Below are 13,387 nucleotides of genomic sequence, written 5' to 3' on the forward strand. Positions count from 1 at the left end.
GTAAACACTGTTAGGAGTTTGAATGACGGAATAGTCTAAGTAACTAAAATTTAACTATTTTTGGTTTACTTTATGGGTATAATTTACTTCAGTAGGGCATATTGAAGACAATTTAGCCTTGAATTCCATGATAATGCTAATAGTGCATATGCAGGGTATGGTATACTTTCTGAAATCCTCCTTGTCTACTTGTTTCCTTTCATTTTCAACATAATGGGCACCATTTCCTGAGTATTGTGTTGCCATACTATTTCCTGACAGCAGTTCTCCTAATCATCTGTAATCACTTTTTTAATCATTCTAGAGTAAAAAAACTGAATGGGCAAGATTGTAAGGCTATGTCTAAAGTATTTATAGGGAAAGTGTGATTGCTACACAGTTCCTTTTCACCATTACCAGTCCTTGTCCCTCCCTTCACTTCCTGGAAATGACAATTAGTCTGGGGCTTATCTCAAATGTAGTATTCTTTCTGGGGCATCCAAGCCATTATTATTATTATTTAAAGTTTCTGTCCACGTGACCTGTATTTCTTTGTTACCTTAGTGAATTCTGATTCTTTTCTGTATCTAATAAAATAAGGATCATAATGGCTAGCATTGACAAAGAGCAAGCACACATTGAATAGTGGCTCAGTCAACCAGCTTTATTATGATTGTTATTAAAGGCAAAGAACAAAGACTCATTGGTGAAGAGGCTGCCTAGGCAGACTTTTCTGCTGCCAGGCATTCATTTCACAGAGTTGTTCTTAAGGCCTGAGAAGTTTCTATCTACTGCTTCCAGCCTTCTTTGAAAAGAAACCTTATACAAGCTGTCATGAAGAGGAATGTTCAGTGTCTCTCAGTCATTTTTTTAAAAAAGAACATTTGCCTACCATGTGACCCAGTTGTTCCACTCCAAGTCTGTTCAACTCAAGGAAATTGAAAACACATGTCCACCCAAAAACTTGTGTATCAACATCCATAGTGGCATTATTCATCTTAGCCCCAAACCATGAGCAACCCAAATGTTTATCAGTGATGGATGGTTAAAGTGTGGTATATCTATGCAATGGGCTATCCTATTATGTCAATAAAAAGAATTTATGTCAATAAAAAGGATTGTAGTACTGATAATATATGACATGGATGAATCTTGAAAACTGTCAAATGAAGTCACAAAAGGCCACATACTCTGATTCCATTTATATGAAATGTCTAGAATAGGCAAATACACCAATTACATAATTGGTGGTTGCCTAAGGCTGGTGGGAAGGAGAAATGGGCACAAGGTTTCATTTTAGAGTTCCAGAACTAGTAGTGTTGGTTTACTACTATACTAAAAACAATTTTTTAAAAAAAGATAAATTTGTGTAGTATATTAATTTTGTTTGTTTTTAAAATGTATGAATATTATCTAACTATAAAGTCCTTATTTGAACTAAAGAGAAGTACACCACCTTTCCCAGGTGATACAGAGAACTAAATAGACCTAAATATTATTATTCAAGAATGGTAAGGAGGTGAAAAGACAGATCCCAGCAGGAGTGCTATTCCTACCATGGGGAGGGGACAGCAGTGAAGAGGCAGAGGGCACAAGCAGAAGGTGGGCAGGAGCCTTTGTGGCTTCCACAGGAGATAATGGGCAAGGCTGTAAAAGGCTTGGGATGGGCAAGTTTGAACTGCAGTGAGCTCCTGGGCATAGGGGCTGCTCTCTGCCTGAGTTTGGGGGTAATTCTGGCAGGGGAATCAGCAGCCCGGCTTGATGAGGAAGAAGGTGTTTGAGGGTGTTTGCTCCCGTACAGAAAGCGTGCTCACAGGTGACTCCTAGACTGTCTCTAGGAACTGGGTCACCTGGGAGGGTCAGTCCCTTCAGTATGAGCAAGGAATGAAGATGTCCAGGCATCAACAACATAGAATTAAAAAGTCAGCTTAATATAATTTTCTGGGTAAAATCCTCCAGGAATCAATGTCTGCTCTGTCTTTACATTATAGGTCCTTTTCCTTCTTCCTCATTAGGGTTGCAGTCTCTATAGTTAAACTTTTTAGTTCTGTGTCTAACCAATTGTCTTGGTTTAATTTTCACATTTCAAAATTATTCTGCAAATAGTTTGAGGTCGAGGATCTTGATGCAAAGCCAAATTAAGCTGCTGTTTGGAAGAGAGATGGCAGGAGCCTTGGGAGTGGGGGATGGGGGGAATCTGACAGTTAGCAACTGAGGAAAAGACCCATCTTGATCCAGTTCCCATTGGCTGTCAAATATACCACACCATTACCTCCCAGGAGAGTGGAGTGATGTTGTAGGAATTTTAGGAAACCATGTGTTTTGAAGGCCATTCTAGAATCACATATTGTGTAGGTTCATTCATTGAATCCACTCTCTGAGACTGTGCTTGTCGTGTTTATTCCTAGGGAACGTCTTGTTCTTCTATAAGTGGAAACTTCAAAAGTAGCATTTTCCTTTTCTTTTCTCTCTAGTGAGAAAATGAAGGCAAGCTTTTGATTCCCTATTACAGGATATTAAATTTGGCTTAAAAGTCAAACTATGTTTAGAATCTGATTCCGTATCCAAATGCTCCTTACTCATTTCTATTTGCTTGCTTCCACACTACATTTTCACTTCTTTATGTTGATGTAGGTTACTCTGTTAACTAGATCACTACTGATATGTGGAAGCTAATCCACAACAAGGGAGCTAGGGAAGAATAGATACTCAGTAGATTAGATAAAAGTGAATGAAGGGAAGGGAGGGGGGATAAGAAAAGGAAAGACAGTGGAAGGAATCAGAAATAATTTTTCTGTGTTCTTACATGATACACCATAGTGAATTTTGAACCATCATGTACACCCACAAAAATGGGGTCCTAAGTAGAATAAGATATATTCCATACTTGTACAATTATATCAAAATGAATTCTTCTGTTGAGTAACTAAAAAGAACCAATTTAAAAAAAAAAAAAAGAAGTTAAACACATACACAATAAAATCACCTTATCTGGGATCTGAAGGTTTTAAAATAAGAATCACTAAATTATTCCACAAAATGACCCAAGAGTTTTTATTCTTGGCCTTTTGTAGTTGTTCTATTCCTTGTTAGAGCTTGCTAGGTAATTTTTTTTTCCTTATTTAAACTTTAAATATACAGATCAGTCACTGTAAATTTCCTCCAACACTCTTCTTTTACCTTCTAAAACAAACTTCAATGAAATTATCACTGGTGAGACAATGAAATTGTATTATTTCAGTGAACATATTGTAAGAGGTTAGAAATACTTGCACACTAGAGATCAAGCGAGGAGATCACCCTGCCCTTTTGTAGTACTGGGGATTAAACTCGGGGCCAGTCAACTACTGAGCCACATCCCCAGCACTATTTTGTATTTTATTTAGAGACAGAGTCTCACTGAGTTGCTTAGTGCCTTGCTTTTGCTGAGGCTGGCTTTGAACTCACCATCCTCCTGCCTCAGCCATCTGAGCTACTGGGATTACAGGCGTAAGCCACCACGCCCACTCCTCACCCCAACCCCGCGCCCCCTTTTTTTAAAAGATTAGATTGAGAACTTGCTTCTAGGTCTTGTCACCACCTAGGACTTCTACAGATGGCCTCATCACTCAGTGCTTTGCTGATTACCACTTCTGAAGTATGGATAGGAAGAAAGTGAATCTCCTATAGTGAAAAAAAAAAAGTCATTGTTGGTGCTATGGCTGCTGCAACTTCTTCTTTCAGTATGAGGGGAAACCCAGAGACAAGAGATTCTCTTAGTAGTGGTAACAGGACTTTTGCCACAGGAGCAAGGTTCAGAGAGGGAGTAGGACCAGCTACCTTGTTTTTCACAGATATGGCACCTAATCTTTGTGAGGCAATATTTTATATCCTGTAAAAGCTCCCACTTTCATCTCTGTGAATACAGAAGGTATTTATTAACCAGCATTAGACTGTGATCAGAGTTCTTTAAGGATAATATGTAGTTATTTACAATTTATACTGTGAAGTCCTACCAAGGAAGAGTTTTAATGAGGTAGTCCTGAAAGCATGAAGAGGAAAGAGAAACATATTTACATCTGTCATCTTATGAGAATAACTACCAAAGGCAAAGGCTAAGATCCTCCATATTCATGTATTTATATGTCTATAAACTAACAAGACTATAAAGCGAACCTGAACACAAGTATCAGGTAACTTGACTCTTTTATGCTATAATACTACATTTGTCACTCCATTTTCAGAAACAATTTGGTTAAGTGTGAGCTGTCCTTGTGGTGGTGGCTCTGCAGCCCCTCCAACATATAGTCTTAACCAAATCTCCTCCTGAGGGGATTGGAAGGGAGAGGGAAAGAAATGTTAACTCAAAAAGTTAGCAAACAGGCCAGATGTGGTTGTGCATGCCTGCAGTCCCATCAGTTTGGGAGGTTGAGGCAGGAGGACTGCAAATTCCAGGCCAGCCTCAGCAATTTAGAGAGGCCCCGTCTCAAAAAGGGCTGGGACATAGCTCAGTGGTAGAGCACCCTGGGTTCAATCCTCAATGCCACCCCTTCCCCAGAAAATTAGTAAGGTATGGGCTTAGTCAAGCTACAATATGGAATTGGCAATGAGAACATTGGGAGATTTTTCAAATCTCCAAATTCTATCTTACTACAATGAGGCTGCCGTGGCCATACTCAGCACTTAGTGAGCTGTTAATGATAAAGGCTTATGTCCTCTACTAGAAATATAGGTGATACTGGAATATATGTCAAATGCATTTAGTGCTCTTTTAATACTATGTTCCCCTGTGTGGAACTGAAATTTATGATGACAGTGGTTATAGGAAGTTACAAAATGATGAACGAGAAACAACTGGTGAGAAATATACTTTTAGAATGAGCACAATGGACTGTGTCACATAAACATGTTGATGCTTTAAATATCCATTGATGTGTCTCCTCTTAGAACATAGTATGGAGCCAAGCAGAGGGCTTGGGAGGAAAGCTCGAGAATCAAATCCTAGAAGAGCATAAAATAAGACAACTTGTTTAATTTAAGTAACTTGTATGTGCAAAGTACCGTGCTAAATACTTACCATTTGGTTTCCTCATTTAATCTTTTTAGCAACCAGTGACTTGCAGATAATGACCCTGAAGCATGAGGGTTCACACACCTCCTAAGCAGTAAAGTCAGGGCTTATAGTAAAATTTTAGAGAAAATTTGAAAAAGAACAAATTGAGAAACCTTGATGAAGCATGTGGAAAAAAAATCTGTTAGAATTTAGGGCAAATGCTGTTGGAAAAGCAAAAGATAATATTTAGTTCCTAGTAACTCTTGCCTAAGAAAAATATATGTAACCCTTGAAACAATTTAAATAACAAATATGAAGTAAGAAGTATGGACCTGTTCTTAGAAATCTGCCCACAAATTAACCCAAATATTTATAGAGTTTTATTTCTCTGTATACTTTAACATATTCAGAAGTGAAATAGCTGGGCGTGATGGCACATGCCCAGCAGCTGGGGAGGCTGAGGCAGGAGAATCACAAATTCAAGGCCAGCCTGAACAACTTAGTGAGAACCTGTCTCAAAATAAAAAAGGCTTGAAATTTAGCTCAGTGGTAAAGCACCCCTGGGTTCAATCCTCTGTACCCCTTTCACCAAAAAAGTGAAATAAATGCTTTCACAAAGTCATTAAAAAATCAGTTTCTGTTATGTTAGTCTTATATTGTTCATGGTCCTAGCAAGGATTGTTAATTGTTGACCAGAAATGAGGCGCAATGTACATAATAATTTTGATTCAGTTTCAAAATAAAAACCTTTCTTTTCTTTTTTTCTTTTAAGTACACCTTATCAAGACAAGAATAACGTCATACCTTTAAAAACCTCTTGATACTAACTGATGGTTTTTCTGTAAATTTACGTGATAAATTTTGAAGATTCAAGGATTCATAGGTCTGTGCTGATGTATCAGGATTTTTTTTTCTCTCTTTTTTTTTTTCTTTTTTCTGATACTGGGGATTGAATCCAGGGGCATTTTGCTACTAAGCTACATCCCCAGTCCTTTTTAGTTTTTATTTTGAGACAGGGTCTTGCTAAGTTGCAAGGTTGGCCTCAAAATTGCAATTCTCCTGCCTCAGCCTCCTAAGTAGCAGGGGTTACAGGTGTGCACCTCTTCTCCCAGCTCTTTTCTTTCTTTCTTTCTTTCTTTTTCTTTTTTTTTTTTTTTTTTTTTTTTTGTAGTACCAGGGACTGAACCGAGGGATACTCAACCACTGATCCTCCTGCCTCAGCCTCCTGAGTAGCTGGGAATACAGTGTGTACTATTGCACCTGGTCAGGAATTTAACTTCCAAAGTTAAGAACTTCAAAAAATAAAATAAATTTAAAAAAAGAATTTCAGTTAAAGATTGGGGAATATAGCTCAGTGATAGAGAGCTTGTCTGGCATGAGACCCTGGAGATCCTCAATACCATTTAGGGGAAAAAAAAAAAAAAAAACAGCCAGGCATGGTGACGCACACTTATAATCTCTGCAGTTTGGGAGGCTGAGGCAGGAGGATTGCAATTTCAAAGCCAGCCAGCCTCAGCAACTTAGGCCTGTCTCAAAATAAATAAATAAAGGGTTGGGGACATGTCCCAGTGGTTAAGCATCCATTGCTTCAATCCCTGGTACCATAAATAAATAAATGGGAACAAAAGAAAAAAAATAACAACTTCAATTCCTAGTATATCAAAGGTCCTCAATAAATTTTTATCAGACTTATTGAACTAATTTTCTTAAAGCAGTGGTATAAAAAGGTGATTGATTTACTTACATATTAGTAAAATATTTGAATCATGAAAGGAAACTATTTCAAAAATTGTATGATTTTTTTTTTAATGTAAGCATAAAAATCTTAATGTAGGGGTAAATTTTCCTCAAGTAGGAAGTACCATATTCCCTGGAATTCCAAGGAATTGCTGTCCAGGTCTACTTTTAGTATTGGTCAGTTTTGGGCTGGGGATGTGGCTCAAGCGGTAGCGCGCTCGCCTGGCATGCGTGTGGCCCGGGTTCGATCCTCAGCACCACATACAAACAAAGATGTTGTGTCCGCTGAAAACTAAAAAATAAATATTAAAAAAAAAAAAAACTCTCTCTCTCCCCCTCCCTCTCTCTTCGCTCGCGCGCTCTCTCTCTCTCTCAAAAAAAAAAAAAATTGGTCAATTTTCCTTATTTTCTCTATTTCTTGTGTATTGATATACATTCTGTTTCTTGCAGTTCAACAACATGTTACTGTACTGTGTGCCCAGATTCAGCTTGGTAGGCTCAAAATTCACAGTTCGGACCAGGGTTGGCATCGATGGAATGAAAATTGTAGAGACTCATAATGAAGAATATCCATACACATTCCAGGTGTCTGGAAAAGAGAGAACACTGGAACTACAGGCCAGGTAAGAGAATCATTGCTGTCCCAAAGCTTATCCCAAACATCAGAGTAAATTATAGCTCAAGAAAATGTGGCATTTATACACAATGGAGTATTACTCTGCATTAAGAAATGACAAAATCATAGAATTTGGAGGGAAATGGATGGCATTAGAGCAGATTATGCTAAGCGAAGCTAGCCAATCCTTAAAAAACAAATGCCAAATGACTGCTTTGATATAAGGGGAGTAACCAAGGACAGGGTAGGGACGAAGAGCTTGAGAAGAAGATTAACATTAAACAGGGATGATAGGTGGGAGGGAAAGGGACAGAGAAGGGAAATCGCATGGAATTGGAAGGTGAGCCTCAGGGTTATACACAATTACATATAAGAGGAAAGGAGGGGTAAGAGAAAAATAATACAAGTGGAAGAAATGATTTACAGTAGAGGGGGTAGAGAGAGAAAAGGGGAGGGGAGGGGAGGGGAAGGGGGATAGTAGAGAATAGGATAGACAGCAGAATACATCAGTCACTAGAATGGCAATATGTAAATCAATGGAAGTGTAACTGATTCGATACAGCAATCGGTATACGGGGTAAAAATGGGAGTTCATAACCCACTTGAATCAAATTGTGAAATATGATATATTAAGAACTTTGTAATGTTTTGAACGACCAACAATAAATTAAAAAAAAAAAAAAAGAATAGTGCTGAGGGTTTTTTCCCAAGTGAGTGCTACAGACCCCTGGGAATCTGACTGGATGTAAATAGAGAGCTGGGAGCTCTTGAAGGACAGACATCATGACTTCCTCTCCCCACGGTGCCTGGGTCAGTAAGCATTCACTCAGTTGATTATCTCTTCAGAATAACAAGGTACTAGGAAGATGAGTTTGCTGCACGTTGTCAGAGTCTTGACACTTGGAAGAAATTGCTCTCCCCTAATCAGCCTTCTATTCCTCCTCTTGCTTCTCAAATATTTGTTTGATGACTATTCCATACTAAACTGCCGAGTCCTTTAGGGGCTCTGTATTCTTGGAACCTAGGAGCACTTTGATGGAAAGAAATGTTTGACAGGGTAATCAAAGTAATGATCCCCTGCCACAGCCAGTTGTAAGATACATGAAAGGAATCCTTTGGCAATCAGAACTTCGAGAATATGGCTCTAATTATGCACCTTATTGAGTAGGAGAGAAAGGGTTGGAGTTCTGAACTAACTTTTCCTAGGAAGAACTAGGAAAACCACAGCAATCATAGCTGACTACCTTATGCATGAACCTCTGAAAGAAAAGGTGCTGTCAGGATGTGAAATAAATCTGCTTTAGAAGACAGTTTTCCATTTAGCCTACAAAGGCCTAGCAAGGTGAAAATGTGGACACTCCATAAGATCACAGATCTGAGTGTAAAGTACCAGTCCCAGTTCTAACTGTGTTGGTGCCCAATAATCCATGTACACAGCATGTGGTTCCGGTTGCCCAGGTGAATTCACCTTGATTTACATATAGTCACCGTCTAGGAGTTTAATATTCAAGCTTTCAACAACAAAAAAAAATATTTATTTATTTATTTATTTATTTATTTATTTATTTTGGTACTGGGGATTGAACTCAGGGGCACTCGACCACTGAGCCACAATCCCAGGCCTATTTTGTAGTTTATTTAGAGACAGAGTCTCACGGAGTTGCTTAGCACCTCACTTTTGTTGAGGCTGGCTTTGAACTCGTGATCCTCCCATCTCAGCCTCCTGAGACACTGGGATTACAGGTGTGTGCCACTGCATCTGGCAAGAGTATATCATTTTATCTAGAATCTGTGCCCAGGAGGTCTAAGAATTAGTGAGATTACCACTATGGAAGGTGTAGCAAACTGGGAAAGTTTGAAGGAACAGCCAATTCTTTGATTTCCCACAAAGAATTTGTATTGAAAACCCCATTAATAGGGAAGCAATCAGGGGATACTGTAAAGATTAGCAAGTAGCATTTCAAGTGAGTTTAAAAGGTAGAGGGCTTGGCTTTTGAGGGTCATGGTTATCCTGCCTCTTGGTAGGGTTTGGGCCTAAGCCACCCAAACTCATGAGAAAATGTATGATGCTGTGTTGTAGGCTTTTGATGTGAGGCCTCACTCAGTGTCTGAGTTATTGGCCCTGGCAATAGGGAGCACTAGTCAATTCTATGATCATCATAGAAGTCTTAATTGTAGAAGAATTAAGGTGCTGCATATTTCAAAGAATAGAAAATAAAAAAGACTGCAAAAAAAAAAAATTGCAGCATACTTCCAAATCTACAAACCCAAGAGGTATTACATCAGAGGAGAGAATGCAAAGATTTTCTAAGGTTTCTGGATGCCTAAAAGGAGATGTTAGCCCTCCATTAGCAAGTTGGGCTATTTGCTTTTCAGGATGGGAGAAATTTTCTTAAGCACAGTCAATCATCACTTTATAACATTCCAATTAGTATCAAAAACATGGTTATTCTTGATTAAGAATTTCTTATTCCCCTAGTTATATTTGTGATAATGTGGTAATATAAAAAATCTGGATTAAATGGTTACTTTCCATTTGATCTATAATGGCTCTCAAGAATAGAGACAAACATTGAGGGTTCAAAAAGAGTATCGGAGGGATTTATGTGCAATTAAAAATTGCATGTAAATGTGTAGGGCTACAGATGTGGCTCAGTGGTAGAGTGCTTGCCTGGAAAGCAGGAGGCCGAGGGTTAAATTCCCAGCACCACAAACACAAAAAAAAAAAAAAAAAAAAAAAAAGAAAAGAAAGAAAGAAAGAAAGAAAAAGTTAAAAAATCGGGTGTGTAAGCCAGGTATGGTGGCACACACCTGTAATACCAGCAACTCTTGGGAGGCTGAGGCAGGGGGATTGCAAATTTGAGACTAGTCTAGGCAACTTATCAAGACTCTGTCTCAAGATAAAAGTTGAAAAAGACTGGGAATATGGCTCAGTGATAGAGTGGTCCTGGATTCAATCCCCTATACTACAAAAATAAAAATCAAAAAATTAGGTATATATTTGGAAATATTTAGAGAATTTGCTTCTGAAGCCAGCTGGGAAAAAAAGAGTTCCCCTTTTCTTGCTAAGGTATGAGTCAACTGCAGGACTGACCCCTTGCATTTATGCTTCCTCTTCCACATTTAAAAAGATAAAAAGTATTCTGGGGTTTTGTGGTGGTGAGGGTTCTGTTTTGTTTGAGGCAGGGCCGGGGATCCAATCCAAGGTTTTACACACGTTGGGCAAGTACTCTGCCACTTAGCTACACCCCTACCCCAAGTATTATGTTTTATCTAATTTTTGTGCAATACTTTTCTATTGGAAGTGAAATTTAAAATATTTTAATAAGTAAATTAATTGAAGGAGTAGAAAAACTTGCCAAGAGTAAAAAAGTAAGAAAAAAGACATTAAATTCTTGTTAAGTGTCTTTGTCTGCATTTAGAAGACTAAAAGTAGCTAACAAATAACTATGCTTCCAGGGTAGGAGAGCTGTGGTGACAGGGCAAAGCAATAGGGAGTTGCTTATATTTTTGCTTTTAAAAAACAGATTTAAGCGTATAGGTGGGCAATAAGCAGAATCTTCCATTTGACAGATTCTACCAACATTCCTGCACATTATGATATTCAGTAATAAATATTGGAGCCATGCATGGTGGCCCACACCTGTAATCTCAGTGATTCAGGAGACTGAGACAGGAGAATTGGCAGGTTTAAGGTCAACCTCAGCAATCTAGTGAGATCCTCTCTCTTAAAGAAATGGGAATATAGTTCAGTGGTGAAGTGATTGCCTCACATGTGCAAGGCCCTGGGCTCAATCCCCAATATCACATGTACGAAAAAAAAAAAAAGGATAATAAATAATGGATAGATGGATGGTGTCACAGGAACAAACCTCCAGTTATCTCAATCATATTGAATACCTGTTGGAATGAGGTAGGTGACATTAGGTTGGAACTCACACTTGGCTCTAGCCTACCAAACATGGTAAATGAACAGGCACTCTTTGATATTCTTCAAAATTTAGAGATCATTCAGAGTTCCCAAAAGGGTTTTTTCAAATATAATGTGACAACAGTCAGCCAGCTACGTAAGCTACTTACAGGGGAGAGGAAGTAAAACTTGACTCAACAGGGTGACGGGGACTTAACTACAGTGGAGGAAATTTTTTTCCATAAAGAAAATAATAAAACCTTGGCGCCATTGATCTGTGAAACCTCCTTCCTACAGGCATTGAAAATGCTGATCTGTTTTGGTTTTTCTGTAATGAATTGTAGATGCAAGGATAATTGCAGTCTTTTTTCTGAGATGGGCTGTGACTAGTAGCCTTCATATATTTTAGGAGATTGAAGGATTAGCCGCTTTGTCCAGTATGTTAGATGTATAGGGCCACTTGATAAACACCACTAGCTGAGGGTATTTCACTCAATGTCAGGGCATATAGCATGGCAGCTTAACCTAACCGCCCCCAACAAAATATATGGTCACCAAAATTAATAGGTAGTCTGATACTGTATCTCAGAAAAATTTATTTGCTCAGTTGCCAAACATTGTGTAATTATTGTAATGCCTTTCAGGACATTCTTGAATTTTCCAGGAAGTTGGAACAATATGAAAGCCGTTTTATTCACCAGGTGTAATTAATTAATGTTCTCCACATTCACTTTAATTTTGTTTTGTTTTAGTTCCGAGCAAGACAAAGAAGAATGGATCAAGGTAAGCCTGATTTCTATTTTCATTTTTGTTTTATGGCAACCTAGGCATACATTAATTTGTGCACATCATTCTGTTACTTAAGTATATAATCATCAGAACAAGTTTATTTAATTTTAAGATGATTCCTATTATGGATATTGTTTGATAAAGTGTATTCATGATTGTCATGTGATACTTTAATGTGTGCTTTGAATTTCATTTATATTTTAGGCCCTTCAAGAGACCATTGATGCCTTTCATCAAAGGCATGAAACCTTCAGAAATGCGATTGCAAAGGATAATGACATTCACTCTGAGGTTTCTGTAAGTTGAATTAAGTTCTTAGTTTTAAACTCTTTTATCTCTTTAGAGTTGCAGAAGATCTATCTAATCATTTTGTGATCTGACCCTTTCCCTTCACAATGCCAAAATTGGCTATTCAGACAGAATCTCATTCCTTCTTGATGGATATAGTAGTATTTCTTGACACTCTTTAAACTTCTTTGAATCTTTGATTTCTTTTCTTGGGTCTTGAGTTTCAGAACATGGTTTATACAATTGTTAAAATAGTTTTTTTTTAAAAAGGGAAATCACAATTTTTATATATTATCTCTCTCTTTTTTTCTTCCTTTTTTTTAAGACTGCTGAGCTAGGGAAAAGAGCCCCGAGATGGATCCGAGACAATGAAGTGACAATGTGTATGAAATGCAAGGAACCTTTCAATGCACTGACAAGGAGAAGGCACCATTGTCGAGCATGTGGACATGTAAGTGAGATTTCTGGTTCATTAAGGTCACTAGTAATGGTGTAAGTGGTTAAATTATCATCTGGGAAAATATTTTTAAAAAAAAGATCGTTTAAAAAAATCACTTAATAAGCCTATTTTGGTGCCAATTTTGTACAAAGCACTCAGTTTTGTGCTGAACCCTGGAGGAAAAAATGGGAAACAAAGCTGGGTGTGGTGGTGCCCGCCTATAATTCCAGCAACTTGGAAGGCTGAGGCAGGAGGATCGTGAGTTCAAAACCAGCTTGAGCAACTCAGTGAGGCCCTAAGCAACTCAGTGAGACCCTGTCTCTAAAGAAAATACAAAATAGGAGCCAGGCACGGGTGGCACATACCTGTAATCCCCATGGCTTGGGAGGATAAGGCAGGAGGATTGTAAATTCAAAGCCAGCCTCAACAATAGTGAGGCACTGAGCAACTCAGTGAGACCCTGTCTTTAAATAAAATCCAAAATAAAATCCAACCACTCAATTCCCAGCACCAAAGAAAAGAAAAGAGAATACAAAATAGGGCTGGTATATGGCTCAGTGGTTGAGTGCCCCTAGTTCAATCCCCAGTATCAAAAAA

At 38.2% G+C, this 13,387-nt stretch overlaps 1 protein-coding gene across 6 annotated transcripts in view; it reads left to right on the forward strand.

Annotated features, from left to right (window-relative positions):
- FGD4 (FYVE, RhoGEF and PH domain containing 4) overlaps positions 1-13,387 on the forward strand; it is a 202,755-nt gene that overhangs the window by 175,000 nt on the left and 14,368 nt on the right. For all 6 annotated transcript variants that reach the window (XM_081310697.1, XM_081310699.1, XM_081310698.1 and 3 more), the window contains 4 exons: positions 7,199-7,371; positions 12,027-12,057; positions 12,268-12,360; positions 12,677-12,802. In XM_081310697.1, the coding sequence (XP_081166823.1) occupies positions 7,199-7,371; positions 12,027-12,057; positions 12,268-12,360; positions 12,677-12,802 (423 nt within the window). The remainder of the gene's footprint in view (positions 1-7,198; positions 7,372-12,026; positions 12,058-12,267; positions 12,361-12,676; positions 12,803-13,387) is intronic.

Source organism: Spermophilus citellus (genome assembly GCF_964194105.1).
Source record: "Spermophilus citellus genome assembly, chromosome: 10".
Taxonomy (NCBI): domain Eukaryota; kingdom Metazoa; phylum Chordata; class Mammalia; order Rodentia; family Sciuridae; genus Spermophilus; species Spermophilus citellus.